The sequence below is a fragment of the Erinaceus europaeus genome, chromosome 15 (assembly GCF_950295315.1).
Source record: "Erinaceus europaeus chromosome 15, mEriEur2.1, whole genome shotgun sequence".
In the NCBI taxonomy this organism is placed as follows: Eukaryota; Metazoa; Chordata; class Mammalia; order Eulipotyphla; family Erinaceidae; genus Erinaceus; species Erinaceus europaeus.
The window spans coordinates 22,989,890-23,001,944 of NC_080176.1; the positions used below are offsets into that span (position 1 = coordinate 22,989,890).

The 12,055-nt window shown below is 55.6% G+C and overlaps 1 protein-coding gene and 2 long non-coding RNA genes across 5 annotated transcripts in view; 2 read left to right on the top strand and 1 right to left on the bottom strand.

The window, feature by feature from the left end:
• LOC132533124 (uncharacterized) overlaps positions 1–12,055 on the top strand; it is a 215,632-nt gene that overhangs the window by 119,023 nt on the left and 84,554 nt on the right. The window lies entirely within an intron of this gene.
• The window catches only part of RNF216 (ring finger protein 216), a 72,880-nt gene that overhangs the window by 11,318 nt on the left and 49,507 nt on the right, over positions 1–12,055 (bottom strand). For all 3 annotated transcript variants that reach the window (XM_007525050.3, XM_060173253.1, XM_060173254.1), the window contains one exon: positions 6,742–6,839. In XM_007525050.3, the coding sequence (XP_007525112.1) occupies positions 6,742–6,839 (98 nt within the window). The remainder of the gene's footprint in view (positions 1–6,741; positions 6,840–12,055) is intronic.
• On the top strand, positions 6,851–8,396 carry LOC132533128 (uncharacterized). The gene is made up of 3 exons (XR_009545019.1): positions 6,851–7,019; positions 7,643–7,808; positions 8,278–8,396. It is a non-coding gene; the product is annotated as an uncharacterized LOC132533128 (long non-coding RNA).

Here is a 12,055-nt window from a genome sequence, read left to right on the forward strand (position 1 = left end):
CTGCCTCCCCAGTGTGTCCAGTGCTCTGAGCTACACGGGGAGCTGCACACTCTCAGTGCACGCTGCCTCCCCAGTGTGTCCAGTGCTCTGAGCTACACGGGGAGCTGCAAACTCTCAGTGTACACTGCCTCCCCAGGCCTTTAGAGAATGGCACCATCTGTAGCGGGGACCCACAGCTTCAGGATGGAGAGCACTCAGGTGTGCCTCAAGAATATGCCTTAGGGGGCCGGGTGGTGGCGTACCTGGTTGAGCGCACATGTTACTGTGCGCAAGGTCCTAGGTTTGAGCCCCCAGTCCCTACCTGCAGGGGGAAAGCTTTGCAAGTGGTGAAGTAGTGTTGCAGGTGTCTCTGTCTCTCACCCTCTCTATCCCTCCCTTCCCTCTCGATTTCTTTTTTTTTTTTTTTTTATTTTTTTTCCCTCTCGATTTCTGTCTCTATCCAATAAATAAAAATTAAAAAAAAAAAAAAAGAGAATGTGCCTTAGGGCAGGGATAGATAGCATAATGGTTCTGTAGAGACACTTGTGCCTGAGGCTCGAAAGTCGGCAGGTTCAAACCCCTGCATCACCATAAGCCAGAGCTGAGCAGGGATCTGGTTAAAAAAAAAAAAGAAAAGAACGTGCCTTAGACGCATCGAACCAGACGACTGAGGCCGGCAAGCCCAAGCCTTGGTTACACATACCCTTGGACTTTTCTTTCTCAAAGGGAAGGAGACAGGGAGAGAGGAAGAGGAGCAGAGTATACCGTTCAGCACTGGCACATGGTGGCACAATGGAAATGGAGCCGGGATGCAGCTCCGAGCCTCAGGCAGGCAAGTCTGTTGTGTTACTGTTGGCACTAGCTCTCAGCTTGTTTCTGTCTATCTGTCTGTCTTTCTCTCACATACACACTCCTCTGGCACATGCTGTATGGGGGATTGAACTTGGACTTCATGTATACAAGCTGGTGCTCAACCCACTATGCCACCTCTTGGGCTACACCTTGGAGCTCTTCTTACTGGGCATGGATGTGGGAACTGTCCCCACCTCCCAAGGAAGTAGTGGGCACAGTCCACTTCCCTGACAGAGTCCCACATTCCCAGACTCTCATAAGGCTCGTCCCTGACAATGGGAAGCCTCTAGGGAGGCCACTTGTTTCCAGAAGCATCTAACTTGGAAAGGTATGTGAGTCTGTCAGAACGACAGGCCTGGGCTCTGTTGTTGAGAGCTGTCTCCTTTGAGCTCTGCTCACGGCGCTCACACGGACACCTCGGCCTGTCACAGCTCATGTCAGTTAGTCTTCCTCTCAGCTGAGCTCCTTGAAGGCAGATCCCAGGACTATGAGAGGAAACATGGTCTCAACAGGACAGAGACCAGAGAAGAGGATTGGAGCTGGACCTCTCTCAGAGCCCTGAGCAAGAACTCAGGAGTGGCCACCAAACTGACTGCCCGGCCATGAATGAAGACTCCCTGTTGGGGCTGAGAACTTCTCCTCCCTCCCCAGGTTCTTGCTCTCAGCTCCGTGGGAGCAGCCAGGCAAGCCTGTGGCGGCGATATGTCTCCTGGCTGGTACGGGGAGGCGGCCGTAATAGGTGGCTGAGAGCCAGCTCATGTGTTTAAAAATAGAAACGTGTGTTAGGAAAACTGGCTGCTTTTCATTAGGTCGACTTTCTGAATGACTCAAGATGAGGGCAGAGAGTTGGCTAGAAAAGGACTCAGACCCAGTTTCAAGCTGCAGAACAAGCGAGCTGGAGTTTTCCTGAACGGGAACCAGTAGGTCAAGGAGATCAATTTAAGTCAGGTGAGTGTGTTCTAGCTGGCTTAATGAAATTAACAAAACCTGTAGCTGCAGACGCTTCTCCGCTTCTCCAAGGTCCATGTGAGAGACCACGTGGGTCTGAGGGAAGCTTCTAACACGAGCAAAGTAGCACAGCTTTCTGTGGGGTGGCCTGTCATTTCTGCAGGGCGGCCTGTCGGTGCCGGGCCCACCTGAGTGAGGGGCGCCTCCAGGCTTTCTGGTTGCAGAGGGGGAAGGGGCGGAAACAGCCAATACCTTGGTCCTCCCAAAGGTCTGGGAAGAGGGAGCATTTGCACGAGCTCCCACTGAGCTGTCAGCCATCCTACAAATAGGAAAGGATGTGTGTGGGCCCGAAGAGACGCTTCATGTCTGACAGTGACTGCGCCACTTGGCCGTTTAGTCAGAGCTCTGCTTCTGTACTTATCAGAACACGAGACAAGGCCAGGCCTGCCAGCCCAGCTAACAAGGGCTCTTCCTCTGGGCTGTGGCGGCCCCGGGCAGGGTGAGGGGAGAGAGCAGAGCTAGTTCTGCCTTGAAGCCAGATTCCAGGCCAGGCAGGAAGCAAGCAGCCTCATAGGACGCGGACAGGAAGAGAGGCCTGAGCTGCAGTGGAGTCTGCGACCTTGTGTCCACACAGGAAGGCTGCCAAGGAGCCTGGGGACAGCGTGATCTCCCTACCCCCACCCCACCGGGCCTGGGTGCTGCAGACCCGTGGGAGCCACTTTCCTCTCTTGGGGCACATGTGATGCGGAATCCTGATGGCTTCCCTCTGTGAGAGTCTGCTTGTATTTTTTTTTTTTTATTTTAAAATATTTATTTCCTTTTTGTTGCCCTTGTTGTTTCCATTGTTGTTGTAGCTATTATTGTTGTTGATGTCATCGTTGTTGGATAGGACAGAGAGAAATGGAGAGAGGAGGGGAAGACAGAGAGGGGGAGAGAAAGACGGACACCTGCAGACCTGCTTCACCGCTTGTGAAGCGACTCCCCTGCAGGTGGGGAGCTGGGGGCTCGAACCGGGATCCTTGAGCCGGTCCCTGCGCTTTGCGCCACGTGCGCTTAACCTGCTGCGCTACCGCCCAACTCCCCTGCTTGTATTTTTATGGTAGCACCATGCACATCATAGGGCCCTTTCGGATGGTGAAATTGGGGGCATCTGGATTACTCGATGCTGCAGCTCCGAGCGCCAGGCCACTTTAACCCCCAGCATGCATGGTGTAGTCAGTGTTGTGCAAACACAGCACCTCTGGTTCCAGTACATTCCTATTGCTTCAAAAGGATACTTTATGCCTCTTAAAGAGGTGACTCCGCACTCCACTTCCTTTAGATCCAAGTGTTCTGTGTATTGGCAAGTGCTGCGTGCTCAGGGCTCAGGGTACTTGCCCAGGCTGCATCTGTTTAGTGGGTTTGATAGGACAGAGCAGGACTGAGAAAGGATGGGGACAGAGACAACTGAAGCCTGGTAAGGTGTGTGCCACCTCCTGGGCCCTAATGCGAAATTTCATATCCGGCACAAATAAGGTGAAGGGACTATGCTTTGTACTTTTTTTTTTTTCCTTTTTACCACAGCCCTGCTCAGCTCTGGCTCATGGTGGTGCAGGGGACTGAACCTGGGACTTTGGAGCTCCAGGTATGAGAGCCTCTTTGCAAAACCATTATGCTATCTACCCTTGACCCGTTTTGTACTTTACAAGAAAGGAAGGCTGAAGAATCTGGTCTATCTTCTTCACCACAGCTGCCTGGTGTGAGCACTTACAGACCTGCACTGGCTTCCAGAACAGAAGGCTCTGCCTCCGCCCACCGCTCAGCAGACCCGATGTGCCTGCCTTGACCAGAACAAGCTTCTGGGAGCTGGCCCAGCTACTGCCTGAAAAATGACCACAGGAGATGGAAGTGACCTAGGCAAAGCATGGTCACTGGAGGATGCGCTCTTAGAAGTGACAGTGGTTCCCCATGCTCAGCACTTCAAAGTCCCACTGACGGATAGGGTGGAGCCAGGGTGGAGACACTTGGAATGACAAGGGCTGGTCAAGAGGGGGTCATCCAAACCCGAGAGCACTTCCTAGGCAGAGCAGGAGCTGGCACGCATGGTTATCATGAGCTTTGTACCGCAGCCCTAGCCAGGTGAGGTAACAACACTCACAGGTTCTGGGGAAAGGGAGAGGGAGAGGGAGAGGGAGAGGGAGAGGGAGAGGGAGAGGGAGAGGGAGAGGGAGAGGGAGAGGAAGAGGGAGAGTCATGTCCACCTACATACCAATGGCAGCTAGCTCACCCCAAAGTGTCCTAAAGTCTCCCTGCACTGTGGCGCGAAGTCAAAAGCCCAAAGCTCATGTCCCAAATCAGGTGAGGCTCTCAACGGCCTCTCCTCTGGGTATCAGCTCCTAAAATGTGATGGCGGAGAAGCACGGCAGACAGCTCTAGATGGCTCAAGAGGAGAGGAAGGGCAGGGGCAGAGCATTATGGTTATGCAAGGAGACCCTCATGCCTGAGGCTTCAAAGTCCCAGGTTCAATCCAGTGCTCTGGTTAAAAAAAAAGAGAGAGAGAGGGGGGCCGGGTGGTGGTGTACCTGGTTGAGCGCATGTATTACAATGTGCAAGGACCCGGGTTCGAGCCCCTGGTCCCCACCTGCAGGGGGAAAGCTTTATGAGTGGTGAAGCAGGGCTGTAGGTGTCTCTCTGTCTCTTTCCCTCTCTATCACCCCCTCCCCTCTTGATTTCTAGCTGTCTCTATCCAATAAATAAAGATAATATAAAGAGAGGAAGTGGAGGAGAGAAAACTAGCATAGGGGATCTCATGCTAAAAAAAAAAAAAGAAAAAAAAGAGAGGAAGTGGAAGGAAAGAAGGAAGGAAGGAAGGAAGGAAGGAAGGAAGGAAGGAAGGAGAGAGGCATTTCTGCCCCACTCAGTCCAGACCCACAGCTGGGCAAACCCGCTCCCACTTCAGCTCTGAGAAGCGCCCTCTGTGGTTGAGGCTCTGTCCTCCTGGCTCCGGCTCCAGTCCCACCTGAGCGGTCTTTCTTCCTTGGAAGGTGGTGTGGGTTTTCAGGGTTTGCAGAGCTTGAGGGCCACAGTCCCCTCGAGGGTCTTCCATGTGAGTCAGCGATTCACTCAGTGTTTCCCAGAGGCTCCATCTCTATGGCTTCTGTGCTGGCTGAGGGGAGACGTCCAGATTCCTAGAGGCTGCTTCAGTACACTGGGAGCTGGGAGTCACTCCCTCATCTGTCCAAAGAGCCCTTGTGTGACCTATTTCCCCTCCAGGACGCCTTTCCTGACAGGTCTCCTATGCTGGAGATTTCTATCTCTGGACCGTGGGGATTTCTCAGCAGCCAAGCTCTGTTCCTTCTGCACCAACAGCTCGTCCCTCAGGTGGCTCTTCCACCTGCATTTCTACTCTTTAGTTATTGCTTGGCAGTGTCCGGAGTTAACGTCCAGGTTCTGCTTTCTGTGTGAACGCAGGGTACAACCACACTGTCGCAGCATGAGGCAGGCCTTTCCTCTTCAGTGTCTAGCTGGAGCGCCTCCTCCCCTCCAGCACCTCGGGGGCACCCTCCCCGGTCCGTGACTGCTGGGGGGGGGGGGGCCCTGGTCCTCACAAGTCTGTCCCCTGTCCCACCTGGGGCTGCACTCTCCTGCGCCATGGCGCCCGCCCCTAGGCCTGTTCCTGAAGCCATTCAGGTCCTGCCCGCAGTGCTCCCTCTCCGCAGTACAGGGCTTTAGTCGATCCTGCTCTCAGATTCTTACAGCTTCCTCTACCTGCTCCCCAAGTCCACACCCACACTTCTGTTTGTCAGGCCGCAGCAGCACTGGCCCTGGGGCCTCCTGGGAAACTGTGCTGCCCTTCAGGGCACCTACAGAATTCAGCGCCTTGAAGCCGAAGGAGGTCCTTGTTTTCTTGGTGGCTGTGCGCTGGAGCGAGTGTTCCCAGGGCTCCTGGCCTCTGTCCCCCACCTTCGAAGCAGAAGCAGCAGCAGCAGCAGCAGCGGCTCGGGCGCTCCCATTCCGACTCTGCCCAAGAGTGGCTCTCTGTGTTCAGAAGCCACGTGCCCTGACCGGGTTTAGCTGTAGAGCTCAGCAAGCTGACAGGCTGCAAGTCCCTGCTACCAGACTGTGGGGAAGAGTATAGCGGGAGGACACAGGCCTGGGCTCAAATTGCCATGCTGCTACTTACTAGCTGGGTGATGGTGTGCAAGGTACCTGGGCTCCCTGCTCCCTGGCCGCGTTACTCATAGAGGGACAATCAGGGTACCTACCGGGGGTGGAGAGTGGAGACTAACTGCTCAAATGGTCATTTCTGACCTCACTTTCTTAGTAATAAACGTTCCCCTTGAAGTGGACAGGGGGCATGGACACTATGTGTGGCATCTTTCTTGTGGTCATGGGGCTTGGTCTAGACAGTAGAGGCCAGTGTCCATCACGTTAAAGAACCTGCATCGGTCTTTGCCTTCCCTGTGGGCTGGAGACCCAACCTACTGAGTGAGGCTGCATCCAGGAACATGTGTGCAGAGAAGAGCTTGCCAGGGAACTTTCAAAGGAGGAGAGCAGCATGGGACAGGCCTACCTCACAGCCTGGCCAGGACAGATGTCAGATGGGAGAGAGCCCTCTGTACCATCTGAATTGGCACACGTAATGCTCGGCTACAGAGTGAGGGCTGTGGCTTACTCCTACAGAGTTACTCCTACTGGACTGGAGTCTCTGCGACCGGTGTCCTTCAGGAGTGGACGCCAGCATCATTGGCACAGTCTAGTCTAACCGAATATAGACAGTAAGATGGACCAGCGCTTACTGCTTTCATCACCAGGCACTGAGAACGTGACGTCTCCCCCCAGGAACATCTCTGGAGGCTGCAGAGCTGAGGGAGGACTTCCCGAGACCACTCCGGTCTGGGGTGGCTGAGAGCCCGCTCCTCTCACCAACGCCCCACTGTACACACTGCCCAGCCGGCCTCCCCACCCCATCCAGGCACTTACACAGATGTCCTGTACTTGATGTCGTCTTTCTCGGCCAGCTGTTCGCAGGTGAGGCCATTGTGCTCTTTCCAGAGCCCCTGGCACTTCCGACAGGTTTCCTGGGGGAGGAAGAAGACAAGGTCAGGCCTGTGGTGGGACAAGCACAGGCTTCTGTTCCTCAACAGGGAACACAAAGTGAGCTGCGCGGGGCTGGAGCTCAGTCAAAGGGGCCCTCTCTGCTGCTGAAGGCGCCTCTCAGCAGTACACACAGGAGCTATCAGGAGACACACCAGGCAAAGGTCTCTCTGGGGGTAGCAGGGGGCAGAGAGGGTGCTGGGAGAGAGAAAAAAAGAAGCACTGAAGAAAGCACAGAGAACCTATCTCTCCGTCAATCCAAAGCAAGCATTGCTCCCATCACCCACTTTGTGTGAGGCTCCTTAACACGGCAGGCGTCATCTGAAAAAAGCCCACAGGTCTCAACACCTAGTCCTCTGAGCTGCTGGAGGGCAGGGCGTATCCACACAGACTACCCAGGCTACCTCCAGGGCTCAATTTCACTGGTGAACTAGTAAAATGGTTTCGTTTATCCTAGGATCCTTGGTTAAAATATATTTTTATATATGGGGTTGGGGAGACAGCAGAATGGTTGTGTAAAAGACTTTCCTGCCTGAGGCTCCAAGGTTGCAGGTTCAGTCCTCAGCACCACCATCAGCCAGAGCTGAGCGGGGCTCTGGTCTTTCAGTGTCTCTCATTATAATAAAACAAAAAAATAAAAATCTTCAGAGGATCTTCAGTGGGAGTTGTATTGTTATATGGGAAACTGGAGAATGTTATGCATTTACAAACTATTGTACTTACTGTTGAATGTAAAACATTAATTCCCCAATTAAAAAAAAAAGAAAAAAAATCTATTTTTCTATAGGCTAGACATGGCCACACATCAATACCAACTTGATTTAAACACATGGAGATCACAGCCCTTAACAAGTACAGTGAAGAAACAGACACTACTGGCCCTCTATCTGGAGACCCGATCTTGTCTGTGGGGACAGTGAGAGGCAGAGGAAGCGGAGCCTGAGCTCTGAAAGGTGAGTCACAGATAGCGGAAGGAGGATGGCATGCCAAGGAGCAGTAAGAGAAGACTTGGCAGCTGAGCCTGAACAAATCTGGGTTCCAGAGCTGCACTGAGTACTGTGAGTACTTGGGGTTGTGCAGGGTGACAGCAGCTCAGGGCAAGCACAACCAAGTCTGTGATTCTTAAAGATGCCTCTGAGGGAGGAAGAGTGGGTGTGTGAAGGCTGTCAGTAGCTCTGGGTGCATCCAAGACACACGGGGTGCCCAGCCCTGGGGTGAGGGTGGAGAGGTTGTGTCAGGGCCAGGGTTGGAGTGGGTTGAGGGAGGGCAGGTGTTACAATCCTCAAAGTGAGGTGAAGCGGGGCCTATGGGACAGCCTGTGGAGGTGTCAGGAGGGGAGCTGGGTGTGACTGCTTAGCATAGGGGAGCCACTGGGCTAGACATGCTAGGAGATGCTAGGTCCTCTCTTCACACCCGTTCTAGAAGCCTCTGAGAGCCCCATGTACTATGAGATGACTCAGCACTGTAGGGCACGTCTGCACCATGGAAGGCGGGCGTGAGAATGGAGCCACGCTTGGCATCAGAAGAGGCTGGTACCTGAGATGGGCTCCTTCCTGTTGGCCTTTTGTCTTCCTCCTGAATCATACAGATGCACCCCCATGACACAACGAATACAGTTTACAGAGGGCGAGGAGTACAGGACCACTCGGGTAGTGGCTGTGGGAATCACGCCGCAGGAGGCTATGACAGAGGAGGCTGCCTGGCGGCCCCTCTCTACCCACAGCCCTGTCGGGAAACAGGCGCGGCCCAGAAGTCACTCCACTGTCACAAAGCCACGGGAAGCACCGAGGAAACCCAGGATAAGCAACAGCTGGTATCTGGACACTAACCTTCCCAACAATACCAGCCACCCACGGCAGCGAGGCAGGGACAGCACGCTGTGCCCTGGGGCCTGGGGCCGCTTCAGCATGGCTGAGGCTCTCCGGCTGTCCTCGCCGGCCGTGGGAACTGGTGATTACACACTCAGCAAGTGCCAGGCCAGCTCTGGAAAAGCAGTCCCTGTCCTAAAGGGTTTCACGAAACACAGCCAGGCTTCGCTCCAGGATTCAACGAGCATTAGATAGTGTCAGGCAGAAGGAATGAGTCCTGGATGCTTCAAGCACAGGAGGTGGCTGGCCTCTGAGGACCCCAGGGGTGGCCCCACTTCCCGGCACCTGCACCGTGTCCAGGTTGCAGGAAGCAGCTGGCTCTCGGGCCTGACCATAAAGGCTGCTTCCTTCCTCAGGGTAGGCCATTGTTCTGATGGGGGCAGGTAGGTATGCATCCACAGCCTGCCTGCGGCCTCCGCCTCCCTCCACATAGAATTCTGGAGAGCTGGCAGTCTGCACAGACCAGCTGCACCAGCCATGGTGTCCAGACACAGCGAAGAGCCCACACACAGCTCCAGACTGTCCTTGCTGGTGCCAGCCCAGGCCTGCTCCTGGGCATCCTCTCCCCCTCGACTGACCCTGGGCACTGCAATGTCACACCCACCTGCCCGCTAGCACCCCCCCAACATATCTCTAAGCCCACCCTGCAGGGGGGGCAGAGGTCTCTGACCCAGACCAGGGAAGGCAGCGCCCATCCTCTCTGCCTTGTGAGCTCAGGCCTCAAAAACCAGGGCAAGAGCGTGGAGCGCAGGAGGGTGTGTGTCTCCAGACCAAAGGCCAGGGTTTTGCAGCACACGGGGGTGCTCACACTGGCTCCCAGAACCCTGGGCCAAGCTCTGCTCACTCTCAACCATGAGGCACTCCTCCCATCAAGCTGCCCTCCCTCCTGGCAGCTTGTGCCCAATGTCAGGGGCTCTGGGAAACCCCTTTGACCCTGGGCAGGTGCCAACTCACACCCACACCTGACTCCTAGCGCTCGGCTCTCTTAGGCAGGATGTCACCTCAGAGATAGGATGGGAAGAGGGGCTCACTTCATCCCCGCCTGATGGGCAAGCGCCCGGCTTGCCCACTGCAGGCTGCCGGCCCTGCCAGCGTCCTCCTGCAACTTCACCAAGTGGAAGCTAACTCTTCCCTCATGAGGGGCAGCACACCAGCAGACCTTCCAGCTCAGGGCTGAGCCGAGGAGGGGTCTGCGGCCTAGCACTACCGGAGGCCAAGTCCCCCTCCCATGCGAAGGGCCAGAAGCCCCATGCTGGTGCTGTGGCCCTTTCTCTACTGGGGAGAAGGAACAGCTCTGGCCCTTCCAGTCACAGAGAGTGACTGACGGGGTGAGGACACAGGAGGCCCGCCTGAGCCCTCAGTGCTGACAGGAGGACCTTGAGCTCCTCCCCCTCCCCAACTGGGTAAAAGCCATGACTTGGTGTCTGTGCTGATGCTGCCCCCTAGGGAGCACGCCTGGGGAACTGCCGACTAACCGGAAAGGCCTGTTACGTCAGACCTGGGGGTGGTGGTGGTTCTCCCTGGAGCAACCCAGAGCACAGCTCCACCTCTGCCACGGACAGCCACGGACAAGAAAAGCAATTCCTGAGTCCCAGCCAGATTCGCCCGGCTTCCCACCCAGTATGGCCCGGGATCCTCCAGCAGAGCTGGGGGGGGGGGGCTGCTGGGAGCAAGGGCCACAGAACAGGCATACCAGACCAGACCAGACCTTCCAGGGTCACATACACAGGCCCAGGGACTGAGGCTCCAGTGAATGAGTGGAATGCAGTAGATGGGCCCCGACGCCCCCTCGCCTCCGAAGCCTGTGACATCGGGGACAGTAGGAGGGTTAGGCAGGGCAGAAGGGCAGCCAGGTGGGCCCTGGGCCAACAGCCCTCACAGGGTCGGAAGGTGGTGAGTTCCAGAGAACGCTGACAGTTCTCAGGCTGTGAAGGCTCAGAGGGACTGGAGGTCAGGCTATGACTCAGCCCCTCCCAAGGACCAAGCTCCACATGGTAGTGCTGTGGAACCAGCACTACTGAGAGTCCCCAGGCTTTCAAACTATGACTCACGAACCCGATTCATGCCTTTTTTTTTTTTAACTTAAAAAATATTTATTTATTCCCTCTTGTTGCCCTTGCTGTTTTATTGTCGTAGTTATTATTGTTATTGGTGTCATTGTTGTTGGATAGGACAAAGAGAAATGGAGAGAGGAGCAGAAGACAGAGGAGGAGAGAAAGACAGACACCTGCAGACCTGCTTCACTGCTTGTGAAGTGACTCCCTTGCAGGTGGGGAGCCTGTGGCTCGAGCTGGGAACCTTATGCTGGTCCTTGTGCTTTGTGCCATGTGCGCTTAAGCTATGCTACTGCCCGACTCCCGCACCTTTTTTTAAAAGTTATCTGCCAGCACTCGGGCACAAAGTTGCCCAGGCAGGCCTCCTGGCACTTGGGTTGCCCAGCTTCCTGGGGCTGTGACAAGGCTTGGCCCCTCACTGCTCCAAGGGCACTCACCCCAGAGGGGCTGCAGGGTCAGGAAAGGCCAAGCTGCACCACACATGGGGGACCACCTTTCCCTGGAAGGGACCTGGACAGGGCTGGGTCAGGCAAGCAGTAGCACCCCCTCTAGCCCTCGCGGCCCTGACGCAGAAGTTCCCCTCTCCCTCAGTGCTAACATGGGGAACTCCTCATTTTGCCGGGGGCAGAGAGACAGAGAAGAAAGTCTGTAAATGAAACCTGAACAGCAGGGCCAAGGAGCAGCTCCTGGCACCTGAGGAAGGGAAAGTGTCCTCTGAGCTAAGGGGAGGAAGGGGAGCCAAGAAGCCAGCGGCTCGAGCACTCTCCAAGGAGTGGTCGCTGCATCCACCAGAGTCCCTGTCACAAGGGGCCACGAGGAGCTCAGTTTATCCCGGACTCCTCGCCTCTCTGGGCTGCCTCAGGATGGGCATTGTGTGACTAGCCATGTGCTGCCTCCTGCTTTGTGAGGACTGGGTCCGAGCCACTTCCTCACGGACCCCCCAGGAGATGACCACGCACCTTCCTGTCTGCCAAAGTCCGGGAGGAAGGTCTGCTCAAACTGCAGTCGGTCTGGCTCTCTGGGCACCGACTGGGAGGCAGACGCAGAGCACCCGACAATGGGCAGCCAGAGTCAAGGCACAGAGTTTGCCACACCCTCGCTGGATACCACACAGAAGAGCCCGCAAAGGCCTTTACATTCTAAGCAGAAGTTTCCCAAGAGGTAGACGCCCCCAGGGTGGACGGCAGGGGAGGCATTACCAGAACCCACACCTCTTCAAAGCTTCTGCACCGTCCTGTCCACTGGGACTTCCTGTGGAGCAAGAGGCCAGCGTGCAAC